Source organism: Theropithecus gelada, chromosome 4, assembly GCF_003255815.1.
Source record: "Theropithecus gelada isolate Dixy chromosome 4, Tgel_1.0, whole genome shotgun sequence".
In the NCBI taxonomy this organism is placed as follows: domain Eukaryota; kingdom Metazoa; phylum Chordata; class Mammalia; order Primates; family Cercopithecidae; genus Theropithecus; species Theropithecus gelada.
Window position 1 is genome coordinate 119,759,834 of NC_037671.1, and position 12,244 is coordinate 119,772,077.

The 12,244-nt window shown below is 35.7% G+C and overlaps 1 protein-coding gene across 1 annotated transcript in view; it reads right to left on the reverse strand.

Moving 5' to 3' along the window:
• ADGB (androglobin) overlaps nucleotides 1-12,244 on the reverse strand; it is a 234,675-nt gene that overhangs the window by 75,451 nt on the left and 146,980 nt on the right. Inside the window, exons 21-25 of the mRNA XM_025383011.1 lie at nucleotides 11,435-11,570; nucleotides 10,686-10,823; nucleotides 8,112-8,205; nucleotides 4,128-4,262; nucleotides 3,449-3,602 (exon numbers count right to left, since the gene is read on the reverse strand). Coding sequence (XP_025238796.1) covers nucleotides 3,449-3,602; nucleotides 4,128-4,262; nucleotides 8,112-8,205; nucleotides 10,686-10,823; nucleotides 11,435-11,570 — 657 coding nt within the window. The remainder of the gene's footprint in view (nucleotides 1-3,448; nucleotides 3,603-4,127; nucleotides 4,263-8,111; nucleotides 8,206-10,685; nucleotides 10,824-11,434; nucleotides 11,571-12,244) is intronic.

Below are 12,244 nucleotides of genomic sequence, written 5' to 3' on the forward strand. Positions count from 1 at the left end.
TCCAAACATAGATAACTGTATACAAAAATATTGATGTTTATCAGATTTGCTTATAAAATGTAAATGTTAAACTTGCCAAATTTAATACAAAATAAAAGTAATTTAAGCCCAAGTTACAATTTGATAATATCTTCAAATTTAATAAAATCTGATTGCAATGTAAAAAAATCTATCTTATTAAAAATTATAGAAAAACATGCTAAGGTTTTAATGAAACACATACAACTTTTAAATTATAATAAAATTATTAAAAAATTTTCAAAACCACAGATTATATATGTATATAATATACACATATACACACACACATATGTATCAATGGGGTTAAGTAGTTTCATCAAAAATTTAATTGCCCTTATTTTTAAAATGTTTCCTAAAATCTCTAAGACAGCATGAAAGAGCTATTAGGATTTGCATGGAGTTAATACATTTTTAAATTTATCCTTCTTTTAAACAAAAGCAGTATTCATGAGATAAGTATATTCTAATTTACACAAAATAATGTATAGAATCATAGGCTGAAATGAATCTCAGAGGTCAAGTACAGACATAACTCAAAAATAAAAATGAAGAGGTTCAAAAACATAAAGCTACAGAATGGAAGATCAGAGCTAAAACCGTCCTCTTCATATCCAGCTAGGTATACATTATTATTTGTTGTGATTTTCTCTTAGAGGAAATGATTGAAAAGACAAATATGAGATTTATTTTATTTATTATTTTTTTGGGGGGGGAGAGTGTGTGATTTATTTTTTTTCATTATTATACTTCTAGGGTACATGTGCACAATGTGCAGGTTTGTTACATGTGTATACATGTGCCATGTTGGTGTGCTGCACCCATCAACTCATCATCTACATTAGGTATATCTCCTAATGCTATCCCTCCCCTCTGTCCCCACCCCATGACAGGCCCTGGTGTGTGATGTTCCCCTTCCTGTGTCCAAGTGTTCTCATTGTTCAATTCCCACCTATGAGTGAGAACATGCAGTGTTTGGTTTTCTGTTCTTGTGATAGTTTGCTGAGAATGATGGTTTCCAGCTGCATCCATGTCCCTACAAAGGACATGAACTCATCCTTTTTCATGGCTGCATAGTATTCCATGGTGTATATGTGTCACATTTTCTTCATCCAGTCTGTCATTGATGGACATTCGGTTGGTTCCAAGTCTTTGCTATTGTGAATAGGGCCGCAATACATATACGCGTGCGTGTGTCTTTATAGCAGCATGGTTTATAATCCTTTGGGTATATACCCAGTAATGGGATGGCTGGGTCAAATGGTATTTCTAGTTCTAGATCCTTGAGGAATCGCCATACTGTCTTCCACAATGGTTGAACTAGTTTACAGTCCCACCGACAATGTAAAAGTGTTCCTATTTCTCCACATCCTCTCCAGCACCTGTTGTTTCCTGACTTTTTAATAATAAGAGCTATTTCTGACAAACTCACAGCCAATATCATACTGAATGGGCAAAAACTGTAAACATTCCCTTTGAAAACTGGCACAAGACAGGGATGCCCTCTCTCACCACTCTTATTCAACATAGAGTTGGAAGTTCTGGCCAGGGCAATCAGGCAGGAGAAATAAAGCGTATTCAATTAGGAAAAGAGGAAGTCCAATTGTCCCTGTTTGCAGATGACATGATTGTATATTTAGAAAACCCTATCATCTCAGCCCAAAATCTCCTTAAGTTGATAAGTAACTTCAGCAAAGTCTCGGGATACAAAATCAATGTGCAAAAATCACAAGCATTCTTATACACCAATAACAGACAAATAGAGAGCCAAATCATGAGTGAACTCCCATTCACAATACCTTCAAAGAGAATAAAATACCTAGGAATCCAACTTACAAGGGATGTGAAGGACCTCTTCAAGGAGAACTACAAACCACTGCTCAATGAAATAAAAGAGGACACAAACAAATGGAAGAACATTCCATGCTCATGGATAGGAAGAATCAATATTGTGAAAATGGCCATATTGCCCAAGGTAATTTATAGATTCAGTGCCATCCCCATTAAGCTACCAATGAGTTTCTTCACAGAATTGGAAAAAACTGCTTTAAAGTTCATATGAAACCAAAACAGAGCCCACAGACAATCCTAAGCCAAAAGAACAAAGCTGGAGGCATCACACTACCTGACTTCAAACTATACTACAAGGCTACAGTAACCAAAACAGCATGGTACTGGTACCAAAACAGAAATACAGACCAATGGAACAGAACAGAGCCCTCAGAAATAATACCACACATCTACAACCATCTGATCTTTGACAAACCTGACAAAAACAATAAATGGGGAAAGAATTCCCTATTTAATAAATGGTGCTGGGAAAACTGACTAGCCACATGTAGAAAGCTGAAACTGGATCCCTTCCTTACTCCTTATACAAAAATTAATTCAAGATGGATTAGAGACTTAAATGTCAGACCTAAAACCATAAAAACCCTAGAAGAAAACCTAGGCAATACCATTCAGGACATAGGCATGGGCAAGGACTTCATGTCTAAAACATCAAAAGCAATGACAACAAAAGCCAAAATTGACAAACAGGATCTAATTAAACTAAAGAGCTTCTGCACAGCAAAAGAAACTACCATCAGAGTGAACACGCAACCAACAGAATGGGAGAACATTTTTGCAATCTACTCATCTGGCAAAGGGCTAATATCTAGAACCTACAAAGAACTCAAACAAATTTTCAAGAAAAAAACAACCCCATCAAAAAGTGGGCAAAGGATATGAACAGATGCTTCTCAAAAGAAGACATTTATGCAGCCAACAGACACATGAAAAAATCTTCATCATCACTAGCCATCAGAGAAATGCAAATCAAAACCACAATGGGATACCATCTCACACTAGTTAGAATGGCAAATATGAAATTTAAATGAACAGAGAAGCAATGTGGTTTGAATGAAGGTCACAGATCAGGGTCTATCATTCAGCCACAGAAAGGTCCCCAAGTACCTCTGGCTGGTGAAGGAATTTATGCAGCCCTCAAAATGAGGTGGTGATGGTTGGTGGCTATGTGACCACAATTTTCTGAAATATACAGGAGTAGAATAAAAACCCAGTGGGAAACAAAGACAATCATCTGATTTGGTTTTGGGATAAGGCTAAAGGAGCTCTTTAGATTCATTTCTATTTTAAGCATTCATATGCTTCTTAAATTTCAATAATTAGAATTTCCAGTGCTTTCTTTTTGCCATGTTTTCTTTGGGGAGAAGAAGAAAGAGGATTGAGAGGTGAAGAATGCTTTAGCATTTACATTAAATGCCTCCTACTGTTAAATATATGGGACTTCTATAGTGAAAGATCAGGGCCTTATTTGCCTGTTAAGTAGATTAAAAACAACTCTGCCCTCCCTTCAGGACCCTCTACAAGCTGATGACTTTTCACTGCCATTCTATCATATGTGGAGAATACAGTTTATACCTACCTTATTCTTGGTATAAAGATAAGGCACCACTTTTTGGAACACCTTGGGCACTTGCTCCATTGTGTCATTATTAACAACGTGTAGGATACAGACTGGAAGTGTAGTATATACTTTGGGAACCAAAATCATATCTTGAGGAACCAAAAATGTTTCTCTGTAATTACAAAAGCATGAACTTTCCCTTGACATGAATGTTAAAGGAAGTTTGAAATTTGCATCAATGCCAAGAAATTTTTTTTAAAACTCCAAAGTTCCAAATAACTAAAAGGCACACATATTATTTTCTTTTAAAAATTACTATTCATATGCTATTTTGTCAAGTAAATGCAAACTTTATTAAAAAATTCAATTTTATAAGTAATTTGTGACTTTTACCAGATATGCTATTGCTTAGAAATTGAAGGATCTTTTTCTATTCTAAAAGCATATTAATTTGTTATATTATTTTTATCACAAACCTAAAAGTTTCTAATAATTAGTAAAAATTCTTCATATTTTGATGAATATATAAAAATTTTATATAATATCTCATTTAAAATGCGAAGTGTGGAAGAATTTTAACTAACTTATGAAAGCAACCCAGAAGCTAATACCTTTACTACTATCATAAATAAATATTCATAAATATAGATACTGCAAGTCATTTAGAGACATATTTGTCATTCTATAATAACCTTACCTGAATACTATAAACCAAGAATTTGGTGGCTGCTCTTGATAAGTCACAGTATAATCCGCCAAAGCAATCTTAGTTTCTTCATCTTGATAGCACGGATAAGATTCCAAAGACTTGCACTTGCTTTTAAACATTAGTCTAGAAATATAAAAATAAATTAAGTATCAATGGCAAAAGCCACTTTAAAGATAAACTCTATTTACAAAAAGAAATAAAAATAGTGTAAGATATTGCAAGTCATTGTTTGCTAGATTGTGATCTTGATCAAAGGGGTTCTGTGTAGTCCCTGATACATGGTGCCAAAGGATGGGGACCCATTTTAGGTCACTCACAAAAGATATCTGTCAAAGGTGCCCAAGGTTGTCTGAGGCTCTTAAAGGAGAACATGATCCATGATTGAGGGAGTAAAGTTTATAGCTGGGAAACCAGAACCAAAGTTGAAGCTATAAGGATAGAAAAACTAGAAGCAAGCAAACCAGCAACAAAACTGGCTGAGAGTCACTGAAGGGCCTGGAATTAAAGTAGAGAATGGAGACTGAAATGGAGTTTAAAGTGAGAAATATGTTTGGAAAAATAGATTTAAAAAATCTGAGGCCATGCACAAGTGGAGAGTGCTGGCTTTCCTCCTGCATGATTTCTGAGGGTATAAGGGAGTAGAGCATTCACTGCTAAACTAATTATGGAGCTGAGGTTTCTCCACGTTTTCCCCCTAGAAGACTGTGACATATTCCAGAACATAATGGGAATGATGATGTGACGGATTTTCCGGGTCTTATCCTTCCCATTCTGCCAGAAACCGGATGTGCCCTTAGTAGCACTGGGAATACAAGGCCCTATATACAATGTCTCAGGTATTAGCTGGGATGGAAGTCTTATAGCCACAGCAAATGGTTCCCTTTTAGAGGTCTAGACAGAGCCAGAGGTGTTCCTGTCTTTCAGAAGGCAGAAGTTTTCATTGATTGTCAGTGGAAAGCAAAGACATGGTGGTCCTCGTGGAAGACAAAACTCACATACTCCATTTCATCATTGGTTTTTGTTAGGTTTTTGTTGATCATAGGCTTTTGGTAGGAGGAAACTAACAGGATTATACTTGGAAGGGGTTTAAAAGACCTTTTAAAATGGTGACAATGACAAATAATAGGGTAACCATATATCTGGTTTGCCTGGGATAGCTGTGGTTTATACTTACAGTACTGGACTAATTACTAACAGTTCTCCATCTTTTCTTGTTAATGTCCTAGTTTGGATGATCAGTGGTATGATAATTCTAACTAGGAGCTATAAAGTGCAGATCTGTCAATGCAGGACACTCCTGTAACTCACACAGGGCTGGCCTAATCTATACAAGGATGTTGGCTCAACCAACATGGGAATTAAGCCGGTCGCAGTGGGAATTGACTGGAACGGGACCTACACCATTCTAAAATGACGGTGATTTCTGGTCTTCCCAGATGTCACTGCTCCTGTGAAACATTCTACCCTTTTAATGAATGTAAGGCTTTCAAAATCCTGATGAACTATACAGAATATTTTGAATGACCTAGGGTGAAGTACCTGACTGAGTTGGAAGAGTTAGTCTTAATTAAGAATTAGTTTCAATTTAGTCAGATTTTTATCTGATACGATGCCCTCATAGGGGAGTTTGTTTTTTAGACATCATTTGCAAGAAAATTGGGTGCAAGATCTGACCCACGTATTTTCTTATGATAGGCCTCAGAATGCAGAAATAACTTGTACAAGAGGGTCTGTTCTCTCTGTGTGTGTCCACACAATTGGATTGGATTGTTAAGATGAAATGGGATTCGGCCTCGCATGGTGGCTCAGCCTGTAATCCCAGCACTTTGGGAGGCTGAGGCGGGTGGATCACGAGGTCAGGAGATCAAGACCATCCTGACTAACACGGTGAAACCATGTCTCTATTAAAAATACAAAAAATTAGCCGGGCCTGGTGGCAGGAGCCTGTAGTCCCGGCTACTCTGGAGGCTGAGGCAGGAGAATGGTGTGAACCCAGGAGGCGGAGTTCTCATTGAGCCCAGATTGTGCCACTGCACTCCAGCCTGGGTGACAGAGCGAGACTCCGTCTAAAAAAAAAAAAAGATGAAATGGAATTCAAATGGGATTAAATCTTAAGACTAAATCATAAATTGGTAAACTTAATCTTCCCCGTTGACTTGGGGAAAGTTCTTCCCCTTCAGAGTTGCAATTGAAAGGTTAGGCTTCAGAACCTCAAACTTCCACATGTAGTAGTAATGACAATACCAATGTTCACAATGGCTACTTTTCTGTAATGATTCAATCTGTGGCATTGTGCTAAGTCTACCTGTCTACTTTAATTTATTTTTACAGATTTATGAGGGAATAGTATTAGACAGTAGATATTATTATCCCTATGCTACATATAAAAATTAAGTTTAGAGAGGATAAGAATCTTATCTTAGATAACAATAATTAATACAGCTGGGGTTAGCTTCAGGTCTTGTGTCAAATTATGTGCTCTTAACCATAGAATTAATGCCTGCTAGGATAAGGTAGCTTTGGATGCCACTGGCATTTGAGTTTAAATAACAGACTTTTTGGTTTTATCTGTCCAAGAAATGCATATGTAGAACTCAAAGCATTGAAAGAGCATGGCGTCTGTATCATATCAGAACTCAAAGCATTGAAAGAGCATGGCCTCTGTAAGCTGAGATTCCGTGAAATGGTCTTGACTGTAGTGGAAAGATCACATGGAGAAGAACAACAACCTCCTGAAGGTATTATGCTAGTGTTTCAAATACACCTCTCTGTTGTACTGATCCTATTCCCTAATAGGGGCGCTCACTTTTTAGCACATCGTTTTCATGAAAATTAGGTGTAAGATCTGACCTACAGATCTCCTCCTGGTAGCCCCAAAATACAAAAGCAGGTTGGAAAAGAGGGTTTGTGCTCCTTATGTGCATTCAAACAATTAAAACTTTAGGCAAAAGTGTAACCCTTTTAGGAAATGGGTTCTGGAGTAAAGATTAATCAAGTAATCTGCATGGGGTCTGCAGAGTCTCCTGAAAATGCAAATTGATGTCTTTTATCAGTTTAGGAAGGTTCTCACCTGTTATCTTTGTACTTTCTGTCACTCCAATTACTTACACACTAAGCTTTCTGAGAATGCCCCACAAGTCCCTTATGCTATTTTCCACTCATTTTCTCTTAGCTTCACTTGGGATACTTTTTATTGATATATTACCCAGTTCACTAAACTCTTCTTCTACTATGCCTAATCTGTGGTTAAATTCATTAATGAGTTCCTAATTTTGGTTATTAAAATGTTCATTGATGTACTTTCCATTTGTCTGTGTTTTATTAATTAAATGCTCAAACTTTTAGTCTATTTTCTCTTTTTTATTATTTATTTTCTTGCTCATTTTCACAACAGTCATGTTTAGATGTTTTTTTCTTCTGTCACCTCTGAAATCTAAATAACCAGAGGGTATGGTTCCACATATTTTCCATAATGTACAGTGTGTATATATATAGTGGGGGAGGTGGGTGGGTGTGTAATTTTTTTCTGTTTTGTTCAGGTTAGCTTGACTGTTGGACATGAGTTATGGCTAGAATGCAGTTTTTCTAAGGTTCAATCTACCGAGGCCTTGCCCCTGTTTCGAAAGTGTTGCCCTCCAAGGATTTCATCTGACTATTTGTTAACTGGGATCCCATCCCTTACCAGGTCCTAAACTTTAATTTTTGTCTTCTCAGCACCGTAAGTTTTAAGGAAATTTTGTTCTGCTCCTAGAGGTTTTCTGCTTAGAATTTTAGTTCCGTGCAATTAAAACATAAACAAAAAGTAACAAGTACCATAGAAATGTTTCAGAGAAAATATTGTGGAAGGTCCAAAGTAATGGTGTGGTTCCAGCTGCAGTGACTGGGGAGCACTCAACAAACATGGTAGTATTCAAACTGGACTTTGACAAAAGGACAATATACTGCAATAAAAATATCATTTGACTGCTTTACCTTAAGAGAGAAACCGCATACTGTTCTAAATTCATTTCCAATATAGCCCAAACTTTTTGAAGAGTATCTGCAACACTGATATTTTCTTTTGTGTCTAAAAATAATAATAAATAATAACAACGTTAAGCTTTAAGATGCCTGAAAGATCATCTTGTTCAAAGTCTTCATCTTCACAAATGAAGTTGAAACTCACAAGTAAGGTGGTATTCAAAGTCATAGGCTTCATTAGCAGAAAAATTAGGTTTAAAATATGAGCTACAAACTTCTAGTCAAGAGCTCTGCTCATTGTATTATGCTGTTTCCCTTCATCTTTAAAGTCTTAAAATATTGCTTGACCTAATTTAAGGTAGTCATCAAAGGGTTTACATGCGGCAATCTCTGTCACACTAAAACTTTTTTTGTAACAGGTCTTATCTCAGAAAAAGTAATCCATCCAATTTTTCTAAAGAACAACGGCTAATAGGATTTTACTAGAGCTCTATCTACTGCATTATCTGCAAATGGTTTAAAAGTAGATAATTTGCCAAGAAAATGTGAATCCATATTAAGAGCCTCAAATTTACTGTATCAGAAACTAACATTATTTTTCTAATTATCCTATCTTAATATCTTCATGGTATTTACCAGCATCTAAAATTGATATCTTCATATATGTACTTGTCTATTATATGCTTACTCTCACTAGAATACAAAATTCATCAGACTAGAAATTTTGTCTGTTTTATTGACTGCTATAAGGCCAAAATATGTAACATTGCTGTGCAATCAAGAGTTATTCAATAAATATATGTTGAGTGAAAAAAATGCAAACACTATTTAGAAAAACATTTTGAATAGTTGAACACAAAACTCTATGAAGTACATTACTGAATTGCCCATATTTTCAGTCTCTAAAAAGGGAAGTAAAATCATTATATGAAAAATTTTACAACATATATGTACAATAAAAGCGTATTGTACCCTATGCATGGTTTGAATGCATTTCCCAAACTTTATGTGTTAGAAACTTAATTCCCAAAGTAGCAGTATTGAGAAGTGGAATCTTCAAGAGGTGATTAGCTCATGAGGGCTGTGCCCTTATGAATGAATTAATGTAATTATTGAAAGAGTGGGTTAGTTATCTCATAAGTGGCTTCCTGATAAAAGGATGAGTTCTGACTCTCTCAATCCCTCCTTTATCTCCCTCTTTCTCTCTCTCTTTCTTTCACGAACGTGCTCTCTCACCCTGCCACCTTCCTCATGGGATAAAGACTCTGTCCAGATGCAAAGCCCTTGATTTTGGATTTTCCAGCCTTCAGAACTGTAAGAAATAAATCTCTGTTCTTTATAAGTAATCTGGTCTTTGGTATTCCATTATAGCAGCACAAAATAAACCAAGACATCCTATACTGAGTTTGATGAATGCATATGTTTTGTAATGGGAGGAAAATAAAACATCAAATTAGACAACTGTCATTAAACTATGTAATTTAGGGTTTTTAAACCATTGTGTATCTGATGTTTTTATGGCTTAAACATTATCATTAAATGTTTTAAATAGATCCTTTTTTTTTTTTTTTACAAGAAAATGTTTCAATAGATGTAAAGAATTCTATTGGAGGTAAGGCTTCTCCTATCAAAATGTCAGCAAAAACTACAGAATGAAAAGAACTGAATATATGTGTTTTGTTTTTTGTTTTTTGTTTTTTTGAGACAAGATCTCACCCTGTCACCCAGGCTAGAATGCAGTGGTGTGATCTCAGCTCAGGCTCAATGCAACCACCACCTCCTGGGCTCAAGTAATCCTCCCACCTCTGCCTCCCAAGTAGCTGGGATTATAGGGAAATGTCACCATGCCTAGCTAATTTTTATATTTTTTGTAGAGACATGGTTTCCCCGTGTTGCCCAGGCTGGTCTTGAACTCCAGAGCTCAAGCGATCTGCCCACCTCAGTCTCCAAAAATGCTTGAATATAAGTTTTGCATCTGCCATGTTTTATTTTAAGCTGATAAAATAGACCTTCTGGCAAAACTATTTGATTTCATATACATAGATGTATCTGATTTAATAAATTTAAGAATACAGTTAAAATGCATTTTATGCCTTCTAGATGTATGTCACTGTGGACCTACATGGTGGCTTCTTTATTATGCATTAGTTTATTCATTCACCTAATTATTCATTCATTTGAAAAATCATCTGGAAATGTGAAAATATCATGACTTAGCTGAGGCTGACTGAGGTAGCATAGTGCTAGGTAGTTGGGATATATACAGAAAAAGATCAGTTTCCTGTTTTAAAAGAATTTGCAATAGATTGGGAAAACAAAGCTGATCATTCTTTCATTTTTTCACTCATTCTTTCAGCAAGTATTTATTGTGTGCTTATGATGCACCAGGCACTGTGCCAATCCTGGGAACAAGACACTCAGTGTATTGGACATACTTCCTGATTTCAAATAATTTCATTATTTAGAGGACTCAAATTAATTAGCTGAACCATAAAGTGGGGTGACTCTAAAATACTTTTATTAACACACATAAATACTTGTTCTTATACAAACAAGTTCATTTTATAAATGTTTGAACATACCTACCTGGTATTCTGGCTTTCATAAGTAATCTAACATAAGTTCCTCTCCACATGGCTTGAATTTTAATTGCTGCTGCTACTTCCTCAGGAGAATACTCTTTATCACTTGTAGGCATAGAATATTTAACGTCCAGCCATTCCACTGGAAAGGGAAAAACAAACTTTGGACTGGAAGTTATATTTAATCCCTTCCCCAAGTTTCAATGCCTTTAGCTGTTAAAGCCCTCCAACGTATAAAATTCTACATTCCAAGAGTTAGCATCATATTTAATATTGCCGGATCTAGGTGGTTCTTGTTAGAATGTAAGTATTCTGCAGGAGGGAAAACACACAAAATACGGACATCTTAGTGAACTACTATTGATTTCTGTGTGAATATAGCCGGAGATTTCTCTCAAAAATAAAAGACATGTCAAAATGATGGGAAGAAGAGGAAAGTAGGGTTACTTGGGTCAGAGGATCTTGCCAGAATTCTTCAAATCAAATCATATAGATTAGTGACTTCCACATTTTTAAGGTTAGGAGTAAATAAAACAGGGAAATTCTAGGCTCCCCTGGAAGTATATGTGGTGGGGATTAGGAGTAGGGATCCCCAGCAGGTCCTTGGAGCCCCTTGAGCTTTTAGAGCATTGCTTGAACTCCATGACAGTCCACGCAGATCTATTCCACTTACTCCACAAACACATTTCTCAAATTATTTACCTTACTTAAAACTAGGAATTCCTTGATTAAATATATACAGTTAATGGGTACCTAAAGAAACCTCTTCCAAGGAGGAATTGAGTAACTCCAAGTCCAAAACCATAGCCCGGAATGCAAATTTGAAGTTTGGAGGAGGTTTTGTTATTTGAGCTTTTTTCATTAAACGCCATAAGGAAAGATGAAAAACCTGAAACAGATAAAGTACATTAATTTTTTTATAGCAAGAAAATAATCATTTCTCAGATATACACACAACCGAACAGAAGATTCTTTGAAGTCTCATTCGCCCAGTAAGATACCAAAATTATCATTTGATTATTTCTAATTTAATAAAATGTAATCACTACAACAATGTTTATAATATAGACTCAATTAAAATACAGCATTAAACTGGTAGAGGAGGTAAAGAATAAGGTAAAAAAAAAAAAAGCATTATCCTTGTGCTTAAGCAAGTTAAATAGCTTATTTTATTGATTCTAAGATGCCATCCATTGTAAGACATATTATTATTTTGTATGCTATTTAAAATGAAAATATATTTCTTAGAGTTTTTTAAATCACATAGTAGTGGTACTAATCTCATATTGAAAAAACTCTTTTAGACTTAGACAAAGTTTTTTCATCATATGTCACATAGTTGTGTAACTATCAAAGTATAAAATGGAGTTGTTGTTTTTTTTTTTTTTTTTAACCAAAATAGCTTCCTTCTGCATAAGTGATTCATTCACCAAGACCCCTTACATATTAAATCAGGGCCAGCTACGTTGGGCCTATGCAGAGTCATGTTGGTAGCATGAAATGGTGAGCCAATCACATGGGCTGTCTTTCATCCAGGCTCAGTCATCTAACCTATCAGCAGTA